General features: G+C 44.0%; 1 protein-coding gene across 3 annotated transcripts in view; it reads right to left on the bottom strand.

Moving 5' to 3' along the window:
• Positions 1-383: 383 nt before the first annotated feature.
• ANKS6 (ankyrin repeat and sterile alpha motif domain containing 6) overlaps positions 384-20,172 on the bottom strand; it is a 277,710-nt gene continuing 257,921 nt past the window's right edge. For all 3 annotated transcript variants that reach the window (XM_033929683.1, XM_033929681.1, XM_033929682.1), the window contains exons 15-16: positions 9,615-9,711; positions 384-927 (exon numbers count right to left, since the gene is read on the bottom strand). In XM_033929683.1, coding sequence (XP_033785574.1) covers positions 878-927; positions 9,615-9,711 — 147 coding nt within the window. In that variant the 3' untranslated portion in view covers positions 384-877. The remainder of the gene's footprint in view (positions 928-9,614; positions 9,712-20,172) is intronic.

Raw genomic sequence — 20,172 nt, 5'->3', positions numbered from 1 at the left:
TCAGTGATCTTGAGTTTTGTTCCTAACATTAGTCTTCATTTTTGCTCTCAACCGACATCTGCACAGCGCGTCTACCCGAGTGCATGTATGCACTGTGCAACATTCAAGTCAGACTCTTGAAAAAGGTAGAGACGCCGAAACACTGCCAATGAAGAGTCTATCGAGTCCATAAGGCATATTCATCAATAAAGTGATTTTTTTTAACAATACACCCTTGGCTGATCTATTGACATCCTGCCCTCATGACTCTCCTGTTGTGTGTTTACATAACATAACATTATACTTATAGACCGCGTTACCAAAAAGTTCTAAGTGGTTTACAAAAGATTATAAACATTAAAAATAATCATATATTTGAATGAGTCAGCTAGTCAGGTATTTGGAGAAAAGATAGGTTTTTAGCTGTTTTCTAAAATGTCCGTAAGAAACAGCTGTGAGCAACAATGATCAAAATTATTTTTCATGAGAAGCTGCCTGAGATGCTAAAGAGTGATTTAGGAATTTCTTGTTTTCGTCTCGTCGTTGAGGCCTGTCGGCTTCCAATTCAGTTTTAATAATAAAGTAACACATGCTGAGGTGACCAGATTGTGTTAAAAATAACAGTTTTATATTGCATTTACTCTCCCCTGCTCCACTAGAGATAGTCCTAGATGCTAGTCTTGCTTTAGCTCACTTATATTATAAAGAAAACCACCCTTTTCCGTCTTGCCTCAGTTCTACATAGTTCTATGACAGCTTTGGCTGGCTTAATTCTTTGGAGAAGACTTCCTTCAGTGTTTTCCTGCTTCCTTATCCACTGAAACATTAGTATCAGATGCTTGCAAACTGCCTCTGGATCTTAATAATTTTATGATTCAGCCATGCACATGAGGCACTGCTACCTCTTAGCAGTGATGGATAGTGTAGGTCTTGATCCAATAGCAGGAGCTATAAAGAAGAGATCAAAAACATTTCATAAATAAAAGTAATCGAAACAGAAGATAGCATATCAAATTTTACAAACTGGCTTTCAGTATCTCAATTAAATTTCATAGGTTTCTTTCCTTTTGGAGATGTAAGTGTACCTCAAAGTATCTCCATGACTGAATTTAACCACTCTGTTTGTAAAGCAAAATTGCTTATCTGTAGACAGTAAGAAAATGCAGCCACACTTTCTGGTGATGTCAACTAACACAGCCAGCGTGCCAGAAACCCTCCTCCAGCTTAAACAAGCCTCTTTTTTTGAGTCCTAATTATAGGTATCTTAGATCTAATGGTATGAGATTCTTGGTGTATGTGAAGAAAATATTATAGACATTGGCAAAATGTGGGGGGTTTTTGGAGGGGGAGGGTAAGGTGGGAAGGAAAACATGGCTGCATTTTATTGCTGTCTATAAAGAACCCCTGTTACAGGTAAGCAACTTTGCTGTCTCCACAGACAAGCAGGGTAAATGTAGACAGTTTCTAGTGAATCTAGAGTTAGGGCAACTATGATTGTGGTGGCTCAAGAGTTAATATAAATGGTGACAGAGAGGTGAAAATTAGTGTGCAAACAAACTGCATAGAACTGCTTGCTCAAATGCCATGTCTTGGCTGAAGAATGATCCAAATAATAGAGCTCTGAGGTGTGTGTAGAGATCCAAGTAACTGCACTACAGATATCTTCAAAGGAATGGAACAGATTAAGTTCTTACCTCGTTAATCTGGGTTCTGTTAGGATATACAGGAGTCTGTACTGTAGGTGTTGATTCCCATTTCCTGCGGACTGCAGAAGGATATTTCTTTAAGAACTTGAAACTCCTACCCTTCAGTAGTACACGGCACCCTCCTCAGTTGGTACCAAAGCAATTGAACTCCACTAAAACATAAGAAAAGAGGAGAGTCACAAGAGACCTCCTCAAGCAACAAACATATGCTCTGCTCTGAAACTTAGAAAATAGAATAATCTAATATAATAAAACGCTAGGGAGGTGGGCGGAGGTGTGTGTTGGATGAGTATGTTATTGGGAGGGTTGAAGGATCGATCGGGGAGTCTGTGTGTGGTGGAACTTCGGGAGGGGGACAAAGTGTAATATCTACTTATTGTATTTCGCTGAATGTCCAGCACTCTTGATTGTAAACTGCCTAGAAGTCGCAAGATTGTGGCGGTATAGAAGAAGTTATTATTATTATTATTATTATTTCACAAATCCCACCTGAGCTTCGTGGATAAGGGAGAGAAGCACAGCAGCCATTCGCTTTGCCATGATTTTCGTTAACAGTTTAACCTCCGTATTCAATAAGGAAATAGGATGGTAGCATTCCGCTGTTTTATGCGATTTAGGTAATATCAATATGCGTGCCGTGTTCATTCCCTCCGGTAAAGCCTCTGCTCCAACCATAATATTAAACATCCGAGCGAGCGGCTGGACAATCTCCTCACCCAAAAGCTTATAAAATTTGATGCGCATGCCATCCTCGCCTGGTGCCTTCCTCCGGTGTTACTGGAGCGTTCAAACGCTCCCTGTCTGTCTCAGAAATACGGGGCAACGTTATCGTGTCCAAATAGGGGCCTGCCGTCACTCCCTCCTCTGACGGGAGGGCATAGAGGTTCTTAAAATAGCGAAAAAATGCGTCTCCAATCTCTGGGTCGGTTGTAACTTTGTCCCCCTGCTCGTTCCTCAGGGCCTGAACCCTACATGGGCCCATCCTGGTAAAAACCAGTCAGGCCAGTAGTTTCCCCCCCTTATTCCCATATCTATAAAGCTGGTACTTATAGTAAGCGAGGGATTTGCGCGCCCGCTGATGGAGTAGGGAATTGAGGGCCACTTGATATTCCATCAATTCCTGTTTGTACATGGGGTCGCCAGTCTGGCTATACCTCATCTGGGCCCTGGCTACGTCCCTCTCCAAACGCAGAATTTCCCTATCGCGAGCTTTTTTAACGTGACTACTATAACTAAGGGTATCCCCTCTCAACACCGCCTTAGCTGCTTCCCAGAATAAAACGGGGTCCCCTTCCGCGTGAGCATTATGCCGTTTGTATTCATTCCATGTATCTAGCAACCATTCCCTATAGTTCGGATCCCTATACAATGCAAGTGGAAATACCCAGTGCCACTTCCCCGGAGGCCCCCCTCCTGTTTGTCACAACACCTGAACCCAGGCATGATCAGAAATGGTATAGGGACCTATCTCCACCCGCTCCAGCTTCCGAAACACCTGTTCCGTCACCCAAATATAATCAATGCGAGACTGCGTACCGTGTGCCCGGGACAAATGGATGTAATCCCTTTCGGTGCCATGCAGTACCCTCCAGGGGTCAATTAAATCCAAGTTATCACTAAATTTTTGGAGCTCCCTCTCCCCAGCCCAACGTAGTCCACCCCCCGGCCCCGTGCAATCCAGACTAGAATCACGAACATCATTGAAGCCCCCCCCCCTACAATCAGTGAGACCTGGGCGAAGGGCGCAACAAGCGGGTCAGTTTAGTATAGAATGCCGGGTCACTTTCATTAGGAGCATAGACAGCAAAATACCATGTCCTGCTGTGTGATCACCCCTCGACAGAGCACATATCTACCTTCCCCATCCCTAGCCAAAATGTGTAGGTTGTCTAGTAGGCCCTTGCGAAACAAAATCACTACCCCCCTGTTTCCCCTTGGCAGATGTCGCAATACACTCCCCCATTCTCCATTGCTTCAATTTCATATGTTCAAGATCAGTCAAATGAGTCTCCCGGAGAAAGGCCATATCCACCTTATGGCACTGAAAGTGTTGTAAAATTTTTGAGCGCTTAATAGGGGAATTTATCCCCCCCACGTTCCAAGTTACAAAATTAACCAGGATCCCTTGCCACTAACCTCTCCACTGACTCCACCTTCAATACCCTTGGGACCCAGCCATCCCAGCCCCTGACCAGGCCCCACCAGAGCATCAGCTGACCTTCCAATTCGGAGCAGAGAGTACCATTTCCCCCCCCCCCATATCCCAACTCCCAGCCCCTCCCCCCTGTTCCCAACCCAAAACTACATCTCGAGACCATCCAAACAAATCTCAAGATCCCTGAGGAAGAAGCAACTCCAACACCCCAGCCACCCCAATGCACCCCCCCAGCACCCCAAATATACACCAAATACATGCGATACACTTCTCCCGGGTTCCCACCACATGCTACCCCCATCAACTGAGTCTCCATCCCTCTCTGCAACACACCCCCTGCACACAAACACCGAAGAGGCCCCAGGACAGACCCCCCCCCCCCAGCGAGACTGAATCAAACTACCCAAACCTACCATACAAGCCGCACACTTACCACTGCCCTCAACATCACACCTTGTCCCCCTCCCGAAGTTCACCACACACAGACTCCCCGATCGATCCTTCAACCCTCCCAATAACATACTCATCCAACACACACCTCTGCCCACCTCCCAAGCAAAGACTCCACAGCCATTATACAGCGGAAGTCATCCAAGCCAACAGTAATGTCCAGTGATGTCAGCAGTCCTCTCACGGGGGTTGTCCCTGTGGCTCACGGCTCTCCGCACTCTGAGCCGTCACTCCTCTGGTCTGTCACCGCCATCCAGAAGGTCCAGCCTGTTCCTCTTCTCACTCTCTCCATTTCTTGTAGCACCGACCAAGCCTCCGCCACTGTGCGAACCCGTCTGGTTGCGGTCCCCACCCTCAGTGCCAAGACAGTTGGGTACAGCCACCAATATCGATGCCTTCTCTGCAGAGATAGGTGGTCACCGCTTACATATCCCTCCGCTTGCACAAGGTTGCTGCTGCCACATCCTGATAAATGTCCACCCGCAAGTTATACCAAAAAAACTCTGTGAAGTGACGATGTTCCCAAATGGGAACATCGTCACTTTGATATTTGAAAGTATCAAAGTTCCAAAGGTACACTAAAATCATCCACATAAAATAATTCCATCCAGATAAAAGTAAAACATCCACATAAGAGCCTTAAAGGACCTAGTCCGCTAGGGATACAGGACCCAACACGGTCTGCGTTTCGACAAAAAGTCTTCTTCAGGGGTCCCTGGGGTCCTATAAAGGTGAGTATGTGGGAAACAATTGTGTGGTGAACCGGAAGTGCGACACTGCTTGCATTTACTTTTATATGGATGCAATTTATATGGATGATTTTAGTGTACCTTTGGAACTTTGATACTTTCAAATAAAGTCCATTTGGGAACATCGTCACTCCACAGAGTTTTTTTGGTTTTCTCTGGATTTTCTTCTTTGTGGATATTTTGGGGTCAATTCCTTTTGTTTTTCACCCGCAAGTTATTCCATTTGTAATCCCTCTGCTTCTGCGCTACATGGAATATGTCCTCCTTCACCTGAAAGCTACCCAAGCACAAAACAATGTCACGGGTCAAATTGGATCTAGGGCGCCCCAAAGCCCGATGCGCTCATTCTATTTCAATTTCCGGCACCCGCCCCTCACCTGCCAGAGCACTGGTGAGGATGTCTGTACCGATGTCCAAGGCCGTCTGGCGGGCATCTTGATAGGCACTTTCTTCCAGCACCCCCCGGATCCGGAGATTACACCGCCAGGATCTGTTCTCCAGATCTTCCAACTTGTCCCACAGCGCCAACTCCTCCACACAGACTCCCGCCACTGCCTGCTGCACTGCTATGATATCCTCAGTGATAGTGTCAACATGGGCTTCCACCGCATCTTGCCTTTTCACCAGCTCCCCCAGGTCCCGTTTTAAATCTGTAACTGCTTTGGTGACATCGTGGTGCAGGGACTGCATTTCTTTATGAATGTCCAGCAGTAATTCTCGCAGGGATTCCGGTGCCTCCAGGGATCCCCCTTGCACACCTCCGCCTGGCCGATCCTGATAGTCCACGCCACTCCCCACAGCGGCCTCCGTCGCCGCCATCCTGTGGTGGACTGACTCCCTTTGCTTTCGGGGCTCCCTGCTTCTTTCCGGCAAACCCATAGCTGTCCAACTTCCTCCTCGTGGACATCCTACGCATCCGGCAGCCGATGCGGGAATGCAGGGGTCGCAGGTGTTGGCCCGTGAGGTGGGCAAGGCAGTAATCTCCACCAGCTTCCCTATTCAGATCTCCACAGCCGTAGCCAATCTCCCAGGCACTCGTCATTTGGGGGCTCCCCTCTGACAAGCAAGGGCGGCTGAGTCTGCGCAAAAGCAGGAAGGCAAGACATCAAAGGGCCCCGAGCAAGGAATCAGCCTCCCCCAACTGGGCTAAACTCCTGACCCTCTCAAAGGCCGATCCTCTCACCTCCAGAGCATTGTATGTAGGCTTCCGACTCAGCAATCCACCTGGGTCTCCAATCAGCGCCGAACGTGCTCCCTCCAGGCTCTGTAGGCGCCCGAGAGCTCTGCACCCTCACCACTGCTCCCCCCCGGTCCTGGCAAGCCATGCCGAAGTGCTCTCAAAACCTCAGCGCCATCTTCCGCTCCACTGCCGGCCAGAAAGGAGCGAGAGCGGGTGCTGCTCGCGCCGCACATGGGGAAAGCAGGCTGCCATTCAGCCATCACCCAGGGACCACCCAGATGCGCTCCGATGGGGGTAATCCAGAAGCCCGGCGAGTTCAAAGCCTCCGCGTGCTGGAGGGGATCGGGGCGGCTATCGATGAAGAAGGAGCTTCTAGTTCAGGCGTCCATCTTCTTAGGTGACGTCACTTCCTCCTCGGCCCTGTTCTTTTTAACATTTTTATAAATGATATTGCTGAAGGGTTGTCGGGTAAGATTTGCCTCTCTGCGGATGATACCAAAATCTGCAATAGAGTAGACACGCTGGATGGTGTGAATAACATGAAGAAAACCTGACAAAGCTTGAAGAATGGTCTGAAATTTGGCAGCTAAAATTTAATGCTAAGAAATGCAAGGTTATGCATTTGGGCTGCAAAACCAGAGGGAATGGTACGGTTTAGGGGGTGAAGAACTTATGTGCACGACAGAAGAGCGAGACTTGGGTGTGATTGTATCTTATGATCTTAAGGTGGCTAAACAGGTTGAGAAGGTGATGGCGAAAGCTAGAAGGATGCTAGGTTGCATAGGGAGAGGTATGGCCAGTAGGAAAAAGGAGATATTGATGCCTCTATATAAGACTCTGGTGAGACCTCATCTATATAATAAAATGCTAAGCGTGCATGCGCACTCTTACCGCATGTTTCCCTGATCCCTGATCTGTTGAGCTGTGGCTGGCAAGAGTGCGCATGCGCTACACCAGGACTCCAGGACGTCTTTGGTTCCGCGGTGGCAGGTATGGCGGAAACGTTAGAGAGGCGGCTCTCGGTTTCAGGCGTGCACGGCGGTGCGGAGGGGCGGCTGCCAGGAGGAGGGCTTCATGGAGCGGCTTTGGCGTCAGCTGCTGGGAGGAGGGCTTCGAGGCGATATGGCTGTCGGCTTCAGGCGCGTGCGGCGGCTGTCGGCATCTGCAGGCCGCGGCAGCTTGAGGCGGCTGTCGGCGGAGGGCAGATGCGAGAGGAGGTAAGGAAGGGAGGCCTACTGCTGGACAGGGGGAGCAGGAAAGAGGTGCTGATGGACAGGGGAGGGGGGAAAGGAAGGGAGGCCTGCTGCTGGACAGGGGGAGCAGGAAAGAGATAATGATGGACAGTGGGGAGGTAAAACAAAGGGAGAAGGGCTGCTGCTGGATAAGGGGAACAGTGATGGGGTGGTGGTGGACACAGGGGAGGTAAAAGGAAGGGAGAATGGACAGGGGGCGCAGGCAAGGAGTGGTGGTGGACAGGCAAGGAAAAAGAAAGACAGAGAGAGAGAAAGAAATAAAGACAGACACACACACATATATTCTAGCACCCGTTAATGTATCGGGCTATAAGACTAGTTTAGAATATTTTGTACAATTCTGGAGGCCGCACCTTCAAAAGATATAAAAAGGATGGAGTCGGTCCAGAGGAAGGCTACTAAAATGGTATGTGGTCTTCGTGATAAGGAGTATGGGGGCAGACTTAAAGATTGCAATCTGTATACTTTGGAGGAATGGCAGGAGGGGGGAAATATGATAGAGATGTTTAAATACCAACGTAATATAAATGTGCCTGAGCCGAGTCTCTTTCATTTGAAAGGAAACTGCAATGAGAGAGCATAGGATGAAGTTAAGATGCAACAGGCTTTGGAGTAATCTGAGGAAATACTTTTTTCCGGAGAGGATGGTAGATGTGTGGAACAGTCTCCCGAAGAGGTGGTGGAAGCAGAGACTGTGTCTGAATTCAAGAGAGCCTGGGATAGGCACATGGGATCTCTCGGAGATAGAAAGAGATAATGGTTACTGTGGATAGGCAGACTAGATGGGCCATTTGGCCTTTATTTGCCGTCATGTTTGTATGTTTCTATGATGTTCAGGACCAAGGCACTGGATACACAAATTATGTGAATCAGAGTCTGAGATAGTCCTATTGCATCAAGAGCGTTTTTTAAAGCTGCTCGATACCAATTTTGGCATGGAGGGGAAAACCGACAACATTAAGTCAAAGAGCTCAGTGGCCTGGGGAGGTCATGCAGAAATGGAACCAGAAAATGATTGACACTCCTAGGTGAAAAAAGGGCTCAAAGTGGCCCGAAGGCCTAAAAACAAGAAGTTAATGAAAATAAACCAAACTTGGTAAAAAAGAAGAAACTCAATTAAAAAAAAAAAAAAAAAAATTATGACGACAAAAAGAAAGGAAAATGATGGCAAGGCATCAAAAAACCTCAAAGTTTGAAGCACCAAGGAAAACACAGTTTCTCAGTTCCATGAAAAATGATGAACTCATGGTCCTGCAAGCTGATGTCAGATGGTACGGTGATTGCCTTGAAAAATTTAAAGCAACAGTGCAGGGAAGTGTGGCGCAGTGGTTAAAGCTACAGCCTCAGCACCCTGAGGTTATGGGTTCAAACCCACGCTGCTACTTGTGACCCTGGGCAAGTCACTTATCCCCCATTGCCCCAGGTACATTAGCTAGATTGTGAGCCCGCCTGGACAGATAGGGAAAATGCTTGAGTACCTAGCTCCCCTGAGAGAACGGTAAAGAAAATTTAATAAAAAAATAAATGATTCCATGGTTGATGTTTGTCCTCGGAAAAGTAGCTTTTATTGATAAATGCATACAGTATATTTTATTTACTGTTAAAGGTTCCTCTGAAATCATCAACCTGAAACTTGGATCTATGCAACTTTGATAACGTTGTTTGCGAGGATGAGAGGGTAGATGATGGAATTTTATTAATCCCTGGTATGAGATTATTGAGACTGAGTTAACTAAACCTGAAATCCCATTGAACTACCCTTTTTTATGCAAATCTTTGTTCATAATTTTGTAAACAATCATGCTTACTTTATTATTTGGGGCACTACAGCTAGCTCCTTCTCCTGTATTTTATTAGGACATTTTATAAATAAAGGACAAGAGCAGTGCAGCCAATTTTCAGACACCTGAAGGAAATAAAATTCACAGGACTTCATTACAAGCACACTGTCCTTCCTCAAAGTGCCCAGCTAATAGCTGCTGCCTCTTGGCAAGGATGACTATATAAACTGACTCATCTCTGTTCAAGCAAGAACCTTGTAACTTAGTAAATTCTAGTTTGTCAACCTTATAAAGAGAAAGAAAAGAGCAAGTAACTTAAGTATTTTAGAATGAAGTATAATTTAAGCTTCACAAAACTTACTTTGAGAAATACCAAGTGTTCTAGTATTGCTGGCACTGCTTTCAAAGGATGAGTGGAAGTTGTGTATGGTTTCTTGCAGAATTTGTCTTTCACGTCCCTATAGATGAAACAAGATAGTTGTCTTTTATATGCCGCCAAGACACATAGAGGGGCATAATAAAAAAAAAATATCTAAGTCCCCTTTTGGCCTAAGGCCCTAAACATTGAAAATAGAAGCAGGGAAAATGTCCATTCTCAAAAAAAACATCCAAAAGGAGGTTTTTTTTATAATGGCCTACCTCTACGTTCAGCTGTTTAAACGCTCAGACTACCACGACGTCTACACTAACAACATATAATCAACAAAAAAAAAAGCCTAAGTCCCAAACACCCAACAACAGCTTTTAGGCGAAGGAGGAACCAGTCCTTCACCTAAAAGCTGTATTCTGTAACCGGTGTCTGTCAAAAAGAACACCAGTTACAAAATCTACCTTTCCCCAGTAACAATTGCAGCAAGAGAGATGAGCCATCTCTCCTGCTGCGATCTATCCCTCCCTCCTGATCAGATCGGGCAGGAGGGAGCCCAAGCCCTCCTGCCCCAGCGAAACCCCCTATCCCCCACCCCCACTAAGATACCAGCAGGAGGGATCCCAGGCCCTCCTGCCCTCGGCGCACCCCCCTCCCACGATTGCCCCCCCGAAACCCCAGATCGGCCCCCCCAACCAACCGACCCCATGACCCCCTCCGGCAAACCCCTCGACACCCCATGTACCTGAAAAACAGTTGGATGGACAGACGGGTCTCAAGCCCATTCGCCCGGCAGGCCCACCATCCGTCGAATGGCGGGCCTTAGGGCCTGATTGGCCCAGGCGCTTCAAACCCCGCCCACAGGTGGGGCCTAAGACGCCTGGGCCAACCGGGATCAGCCCAGTAGCCTTAGGTCCCTCCTGTGGGCGCCCGGGGCCTTAGGCACATGGGCCCAACCCAGGTGGTAGGCAGGTTGCCAGGGCCGCTGAGCTTATTGCTGGAGCGCGAGCAGCTCAGCAGCCCCTTTTTCGGCACTTATACCTGTTTTGACTTGGTCTAAGTCAACCTGCCTAAATCTTTGGTTATACTTGCTATATGACTAAGTGTAGGTCGGCCCACCTCCCGCCCTTTCCCCTCCTCTAAAAATGCCTCTTTTTGCATTTAGAGGCAGGGGAAAGGCCTAAGCTGATTTTAGATACGTCTAAAACCAGCTTTGGTTATGGGTACTTGGATGATCAGGCTGTTTGATTGTCCAAGTACCCATTTAGACCACATTTTAGATGTTTTTTTGTTTTGATTATGAGCCCCATAGCATCATCACATCTTCTCACCCAAAACATAGAGAAATTTTATAAGGAACTTATGTATATAACAGTTTATATACTCAAGTAGGCTCTTATAAAATTGCTTGGAGGTATATGTGTAAAAAATAGGCAAAAGAAAGTATAGTGCCTGTCTTCTTGTGAAATATACAAAGGCATCCCTGAAGATACAGAATAGGCAAAACAAGGGTGGGACTGAAACTTACACACAGTTACACATGCCTTGAAGCATGTGCTGATAAGAATAGGTGCCTAAGCCTGCAGTTCACAAAATATACATCCAAGTGTAAATGTGTATGCCTACTTTCACTAGAGTGTTTTTAGAAAGGCACACAGACAAATATGTCTCTGTAAAATAGGCACAACATCTATGTTCATATGACTTTCCTGTCTAGGTGCTGTGTTATAAAATTACTTTCAAAGTGCTCAAATGAGTAATTTTATACAATACAGTGCAATACGATATGGATACTTATATTCCGCACCTTACTAAGAGGTTTAGAGCAGATTCCATATAAATTCCAGCAAATTTTAACAAAATTAAAAATCATTTGTGCAGAAATCTCTTAAACAAAAAAAAACATTAAAATGTTTCTAAATCTAAGATAAGAAGGATCTAGTCCAATTACCAGCAATAAAGAATTCTAAAGCCTAGTGGCTTGGTAAAGAAAAGAGGCAGTAAGGAAACTGATCTATCTAACATCTTTAACAGAGGGGAAATGTAATAGTAAGGAATCTTTTCTCCATGAGAAATCTTAGAATTTAAAGAGAAAACCAAGAAGGGTACCACCCCCTAAAAAATTCTAAAGAAGAAAAAAAAAATTAGTTGTTGTTAGGTGCCATTGACTCATATTCGAGTCCTAGTGACTTAATGAATTGAGGATCTAAAAATAAATTGGTTTTGTGCTAGTCCAGAAAGGTCCTTCAGCGTCATCCCCATGGTTGTTTTCAACAAGTCCAACCATCTGATTATAGGTCACCCTCTTCACCTGGTTCCTTCGATATTCCCAAACAGTGATCTCTCTCTTCTGATGGTGTGACCAAAATAAGACTTCATCATTTGGGCTTCAAGTGACATAGCCAGTCTGATCTCTTCCAGAATCTATTTATTAGTTCTTCTGGTAGTCCACGGCACACCTAAAATCTTTCAGCACCAAAGCTCAAATGAGTCAATCTTCTTTCTGTCTTGTTTTCATAGTGTCCAGCTTTCGCATCTGTAGCTGACCACTGAGAAAATGAGTGTGTGGACAAGTCTGATCTTCGTTTGGTCTCTTCCATATTTAACTGGTACATGCATGTTTTATAAAATACATTGGTGTACACTTCCCCCTCCCCATTCGCGGTTTCGGCAATCGCAATTTCACATATTCGCGATTTTTTGGGGAGGGGGGAAAAAAAAAACAAAACCCCACAGTTTAGCCTTCCCCACGGCGTCCCGGCCTTACCTGGTGGTCTAGCGGGCTTTCGGGGCAGGAGCGATCTTCCCACACTCCTGCCCCGTGTAGATCGCCAATAGAAAATGGCTGTGGGAAGTTCCCGTCGTAGTCTCGAGGGGAAGGCAGGAGGGAGGCGGGGGTGGGTCAGAGCCGGACCAGAAGATATTTGCGGTATTTTGCCATTCGCAATCCAGCTCTGCCCCTATCCCCTGCGAATCCAGAGGGAGAAGTGTACACACAGGGAATGTACATACATTTTCACTTTGTTCAGGGCAGATCCTAAATTTGCATGTGGGCATTTGCTGGTATTAGGGCTAGTTTTCAGTACCCATGTTGCCAGTTAGTCTAACCTCAGCAGTGAATAAACTAATGGAAATGCTTCTAAAGCAGAGGATAGTCAGATTTCTAGAATTGAATGGACTGCAGGACCTGAGGCAGCATGGTTTTACAAGAGGCAGGCCTTGTCAGACAAATCTGACTGATTTCTTTGACTGGGTGACCAAACAGTTAAATATGGGAGGGGTGCTAGATATGGTGCACTTGAATTTTAGCAAAACCTTTGTCACAGTTCCATATAGGTGGTTGAAAAATAAACTGAATGGATTAAAAACTGGTTAAGTGGAAGGAGACAGGGTAGTAGTAGATGGAGTTTGCTCGGAGAAAAAGGATGTTGTTAGCGGACTACCGCAGGGTCCTTCAGCTGGCTCTTTTTAATATTTTTGTGAGTGATATTGTGGAAGGTCTGTCTGTTAAATGTCTTTTTGCAGATGATACCAAACTCTGTAATAGGGTAGACACTTCGGAGGGTGTGAATAATACGAGGCGGGATCTAGCGAAGCTTGAAGAATGGTCAAGTAATTGACAACTAAGATTTAATGCTAAAAAATGCAGGGTCATGCTTTAGGCTGCAAAATTCCCAGAGAACAGTATAGTATAGTACTATACTATATTGGTCTTTTCTCCTGCAATTTTTCAACAAGGATTCAGTGCAGCTAACAAAAGACATGTAAAGTGTTTAACAGTAGGAATTGTGACTGAGGCAAGAGAGATCCGTAGAGACAGATATACAGGTTAGAGTCATCTTATCTTATATGGAGAACAGGTATGTCTTAAGTGTCTTCTGAAAACGGAAGTAAGAGAAGACCCATTCAAGAGATGCTGGGAGCTTATTCCAAATGTATGGAGCTTGGAGTTCGAATGTGGACTCAAACATCTTTTTCCGGTGAAGGAGGAGACTGGAAGTGGATCTTGAACTGTTGTGTTGGTCTTGAGTTGAGGAAGAAGGACATAACCTTGATGCATGTGGTGAACCCATAGGAGTTTTCACTGTATATAGCTTCGTGGATCATGCATTCATTTTGAACTGTATTCTTTGCTTTATTGGTAGCCAATGTATTTCTTTTAGAAGTTGAGGTGGCCTTGTCCATTTTTCAGACTGAATATCAGTCTGGCCCCTGTATTCTGAAGTGTCTGTAACCGTTTGAGTTCTTTTGTGATATCAGTGTATAGAGAGTTACCATAATCTAGGTACGGTAGTAGTATTGCTTGACTGATTGTCCTAAAATTGTTTTGCATTAGGAATGGCCTGAATGTTCTAAGTTGTCTTAGTCAGAAGAAGAATGTTTTCTCATCACTGCATTGATTTGGTCTTTATAAGTTAAGGAAGAGTCAAGAATGATGCCCAGTACTTTGGAAATTCTTTCAATTTTTAGCTTCTCTCCTGAAGTGAGTTCGATTTCTGTGCATGATAGAGTTAGGATTGCCAAACCAGAGAATCTTAATCTTGGACTTGTTTAGTTTAAGGTAGTTCTTTTGTGTCCAGTCGCTTAGGTAATCTATTGTGGTTATTAATGTCAGCCCTAGCATTGCTAGCAATCAGCATTTTCGGTTAGCTTAACCAATGTCAGCAAAGGCCTATGGGAGATCATATCATTCATGTCTGACCTTGCTAAGAAGTGCGAAGAGGTGTTAAGAAGATGTGTTAATGTCTGGTGCTTAAGATGGACAGCTTAGGAGATACAATGGGTCCAGGTGCACAGATATTGTCAGAGGCATACTGGAAATTGCATTTGACTCCAGTCTATTCTTCTCCAGTCTAGCACACCTCACTCACCTTCCTGGTCAGTGAAACTAACTATTGTTTCAGACAGTTTACTAAGGATGGGGATTCTTAACTTCAACAGATTCTATTTGTTATAAAAAGCCCCCTCTCAACATCAACCCCCCTTCTTGCTCTACCTGGAACATCACACTTTTCTTTCTTGTCTTCTCTTCCCCTTGGATTCTTTCTTTCTCTGTTCTCTCTCATTTACAAGAACACAGAATCAGTCTCTGTATTTGTAAAACTTATATCTCTCATTAATTGTAATGCTTAATTGTAACTTTTATGAATCTTGCTTTCTCTGCACAATATATCTATTCTTTATGCAAACACTGTTAGTGAGTAATTTTACTTCCTGGTGAATCTTCTGTGAGGGTATTGAACTCGGGACTGCAGATTGTAAGGCTGCTTCAACCATAACCCCTCCAACCTTACATTTTGGGGGGGTCCAACCTTACAATTACGTGTCGTAGTGTATTATCTTTCTCCTTTGTGACGCCAGAAACATATTGGATGTCATCTGAATACGAGAAGATTTGGATTTGTGGTAGAGTGAAACTTTTCCCTAGAATGCTTATGTATAGATTGAATAATGAGGGAGAAAGTAGAGATCTTTGTGGGACTCCGAAGGTGGCTTTCCAACTCTGTGATTGCTTTCTGTCTTTCCATATCTCATAAAATCTTTTATTCAGGAAATGGTAGAACCAATATAGTACTTTCCCTAAATTCCCAGTTCATTTAATCTCATTAATAGTAGTGAGTGGTCTACTGTATATTGTAATTCACCGATTGTCCATCTCTCTTCAATGTGAACCGCCTAGAAGTCAAACGATTATGGCAGTATAGAAGAATAAAGTTATTATTATTATTATTACTGCATTAAATGCTGCAGATATGTTGAATTGGAGTAGAATGGTCTGGATGCCTTTACTTAGATTAAGTTTTACCTTAGAGGTAAGTTCTTATAGTAGTGATTCCATGCTGTGCATGGCTCTGAAGTCATGTGAGGTGTGGAGGCCGTTCATTTTATCCAGATACTGGGTTAGTTTTGTGTTGACACAGAATTCTAACAACTTTGCAGGCCATGGAATGCCTGCTACTGGTCTGAAATTCTCCACTTTAATTAGGTCTAGTCCAGGTGCTTTGGATATTGAGGTTAGTGCTATGTTGAATATTGCTGTCAGGTATTTGCCTTGACTCAGGCATGCATTTATAAGTACTGTCAGCATTTGCAAGAACTCTCGTGTGGTCTGTTCCAGTAGGCGTGCTGGGCAGATGTCTAGTCGACAGTGTTTTTGGGCGTGCTGGGCAGATGTCTAGTCAACAGTGTTTTTGGGCGAGTCTTTTTATCCAGGTTTTAGTTTCTCATGGAGATTGGTAAGAATTCTGTCCCGTTTCTGTCCGCTGGAATTCCCTTTGATTCATTAGTGTTTCTGCTGTATACTTCCACACTGTCCTCACGGTAGTTGTGAATGTTTTCCTAACTGTCCTAATTTTCATTTGAAAGTAATACACTAATTCTGATGCATTTGGTTGATGTATGTTGGGGCCATCAGTTATGTCTTTGGTGTCTATCAGAGAGATTTAATATGAATAAATAAGAACCCTTCTATTTATTATTATGACAACAGGATTAAACCATATTTCAAATCCTTATCTAGGATAATAACAATATAATATTTTTATATTTTCTCTAAAAGAATTCCAATATCAGTGAAAGTATAACTTGAACAGATACTATTATGTAAATGGATATGTAGATACTGCACCAAGAGTTGTATCATGTGGCCATTAGAATTATCAAGGCTGTGTCCACGATATTCCCCAATCAGACAGCAAAGCCTTCCACAGTGATCTTTCTCTCCTTGCAATCTTCTTCTGTATCCATCTTGGACACTCTGTTTGCCTGGTGGCGTTTTCTTTTGAGCCATTGTGTCCCTTGTCTTCCTGAGCCCAGTAAGCATTCTGCGTCCCACAGTGGCATGAGAAGTGGTGCCGTCGGGGGACCGGTGCAAATACGAGAGACCACCACCCTTCTGGATGCCGGCCGCAACACCCAACCCCGCACACTGAGTGGGGACCACTTCAATGTTCTGTTTGTCGGTCCTGGAACCGGAAGACTGAGTGCCACCCAACCAGGTGCCGATGAGGGCGGCGCTCCCCGGAGGACGCCGAGCCAGGACGGAAAAGAGCTACGCATCGGCGGAAACACAGTGTTGCTTTCCTCCCCACCGCAGACTTTTCACAGCACTTCCTGCACCCTCGTTGACCACTTAATCGAGCAGAGAATGAGTGCGCTCAAGTAGCAATGTACAAGCCACCCCGTCCCCACAAAGTCTATGGGGCGCTTGTGTTGGAAGAGGGAGGCGGGGTAAAGTGCTCCTAAGTTTAACAATGAGAATGGCATTGAGGAATAAAAGGCAGATTCTAGATCACGCTTACCTCCACAGCCCCGCCCCTTGGTCAAGAATTCCTGCCGCACTTATCAAATTATATCCAACAGAGCTCTTCCCCCCCCAGCTTCACAACCTGACATCAAATTCAGCAGGTCTAAGAGTTCCATCCATGCTACATTATCAGATTCTCTGGCTCCATACCAGAACGAAGACTCTCACAGGCCTCCTCTGTCTCTCCTCCCCTCTCATCATCCACCCTCCCTGACATCAGGTGACTATTTGAATATATTAATGTATCAGCTGTTTTCCTGCTCACGTGTAGAATCTTCTGTTTGAAATGGTGAATATTCCAATGGGTCCAATACAGTTAAAAATCAGTTGCAATATCCATTTTTAATATCAAAGAAATTAAATAACAAAAATATTAAGTTAAGTTATTTCTGTATTTCTCCAAACTTTCCAAATCGAGGTAAATAAATAAAAAAACAACAAAGTCACAGTTTCCATCAGTATAATAATTAGTTCATAGCTGCTTCTTGAGATGACAGAAACTCTTTAAGTCTTTCTGGATCCTCAAATTGATGAAATATATCTTTATATGCAACTCTCATCAATGCTGGATAATATAACCCATATTTAGCTCCAATATCCCTTAATGGTTGTCTTAATTGCAGGAACTGCTTTCTCAGCTGAACATTCTCTTTGGAAAATCTGGGACAAAGAGTAATTTGGAATCTTTATAAGCCAGATTTTTTGTTTCTTTTGCAACTTTTACAATTTCAAGTACATGTTGAAATCTCATTAGTCTTAATATTACTGGCCTGGGTTTTCTTGATTTTGAGATTTTTTTCACTCCAATTCTGTGTGCTCTCTCTATTTCAATTGGCACTTTTAATTTGATAGGAAGAATTTTTGGTATTGTTTCATCTAAAAAGGATAACATATTTTTTCCTTCAGCCCCTTCCTTTAATCCAAGGATCCTTATATTCTGTCTTCTTGATCTGTTCTCAAGATCCGTCATTTTTTTTTTACTCATTTCTTTTAGGATCTTATGATCTTCTTTGTGGTCCTGTTGCATATGTTCAATCTTTTCTATTCTGTTTTCCATCTTATCCATTCTGTTGTTTACTTTGTCCAACTTACTATTCATGATGTTCATCTCTTTCCTCATTTTAATTAATATTAAATTGTTGTTTCTGAGATCCTCCATTACCTCTAATACATCTAAGGCATCCAATGGCAGAAGAAGCCCACTAGGAGCTTGTGGATCTTCTTTTAATCTTTTTATCTTTCCTGTAGATTTTGCGGGAGTTTCCTGCATCTTCTGCTTGTTAGATGCCATTATTAGAGGATTTTATAGCAAAATAGAAGAAAAAATATAACTTTGGAGTCTAATAAATAAATCTTAATAATATTCAGGTGCAGTAAACTCTCCTTAAGAGATTCACCCAAGGCAGTGTACAATAGGTATAGCTCAACAGAAATAACTTTCGTTGAAATAGCAACATAACAGCAAAATGACTAACTGAAAACTTTATAACAATGAACTAAATATGGAGGTAAGCAAAGTTATTTCCCTCTCTCTAGAGGACTTATAACTTAAACTTTTATCTGAGGCAATGGAGTGTTAAGTGACTTACTCAAAATCACAAAGGGGTCCTTTTACTAAGGCGCGCACTAAATGCTAACACATCCATCATATTCTATGGATGCCCTAATATTTAGTGCGAGCTAAATCAGCTAGTGCGCCTTAGTAAAATAGGGGGAAGTGTGGAAGTGGGATTTGAACCTGGTTTCTCCGATTCTTAGCCTGATGCACTAAACCACCCTTCCATTATTCTTTGTCTGTATTGTCACTAGCTATTGTAGCCAATATTTCTTTTTACATCTGACCAATTAGCTATATATTAAATTAAAATCTTGTATGAATACTACTGTTTATACATGAAAATAAACCAAGAATGTCCTCTTGGGCTGGTGTCATGACTGTAGCAGGTTGCTTGTAGTTGTATTTTTCTATGTAGGGGCCTTTTTGTGAATATGTTAGCTTTGGGATATATGCATTATAGATCTCTTTATTATGTTTAGTGACTTACAAGATAGCTGATGGAGAGGGAGGATCATAAGTCTTTTTAGATTGACTCACCTTGATAACCCAAATTTCTAACCTGTTTATATTTGAGTCAACCTTTTTCCTCCCTTTTTTTGGGGGAATAAAGGATACCTAGGTTTATATTCAAGTATATATAGTATGTTGACTATAACACAGAAGGGCATGATAAAAACATACATCTAAGTCTGATCTGGATGTAGGGTGCTAGTCACCCAAAGTTAGCTGCGGGAAAATGTCCATTCTCAAAAAGTACGTCTAAAATTTTTTTCCGAACATCATCTATCTGGACGTCCAGGCATTTTGATCATCCAGACCACCACTACATCTATCTTTGTACCACATTCTTGACCAAAAATTCATCCAAGTCCCAAACGCCCAGAACAAGACCTTTTGGACACGGGAGGGGCCAGCATTGTGATGGACTGGCCATGTAGACATGGCAGCAGAGTATTGGGGCACCTTACAGGGCACTGCTGTGAACTTCAAAAAAGGGGCCACATAAACATCTCACCAGAACTTCCTTATAGGTTATGGTGCGCTCCCCAGAACACCCTATACTCACCTGTCTACAACCTCAATAGCCCTTATGGCTGCAGATGGCACCTATATGGCAGTAGAATAGGGTTTGGGGTTTTAGGTGGGCGCACATGTACCACCATAAATGTATTTAAGTGGTTAAGAATGGCTTATGGGCCTGGGTCCTTCTTTCTTTGGTTCACTAGCCCACCCCCCAGGCTATTTAAGAGACCTGTGTGTAGATCCACTAGACTTTCCTATACTAGATGCTGATGTTCTGGTGACAGGTATGTACGTTTTTATTCTGATCTTTGCGGGGGTGTGGGAGGGGTCAGTGAACACTGGGGGAGTGTGTGGGGGTCTTTACTTTGCCTCTGCAGTGGTTATCTGGTCACTTTGGATACCTTTTGGGTACTTTTACCTGTTTTTATATCATCTAAGTCACAACATATAAGTTCCATCCAGGACGTCTCATAAAATCTTCGATTATCCCTGCAGAATGACTAAGTCTAGGGTTGGCCCACATCCCCCACTATCCACTCCTCCAGATCATCCCTATTAGTTCTGGGTGCACGGCGACATTCAGAGGCCTTTAAAGTCCCTGGATATGTCCAAAAAATAGGTTTGATTATCGGCGCTTGGACGACCTGTCTTTTAGGTCGTCCAAG

This window comes from Geotrypetes seraphini, chromosome 2 (genome assembly GCF_902459505.1).
Source record: "Geotrypetes seraphini chromosome 2, aGeoSer1.1, whole genome shotgun sequence".
In the NCBI taxonomy this organism is placed as follows: Eukaryota; Metazoa; Chordata; class Amphibia; order Gymnophiona; family Dermophiidae; genus Geotrypetes; species Geotrypetes seraphini.
This window is presented reverse-complemented; position numbering and strand designations above follow the sequence as displayed.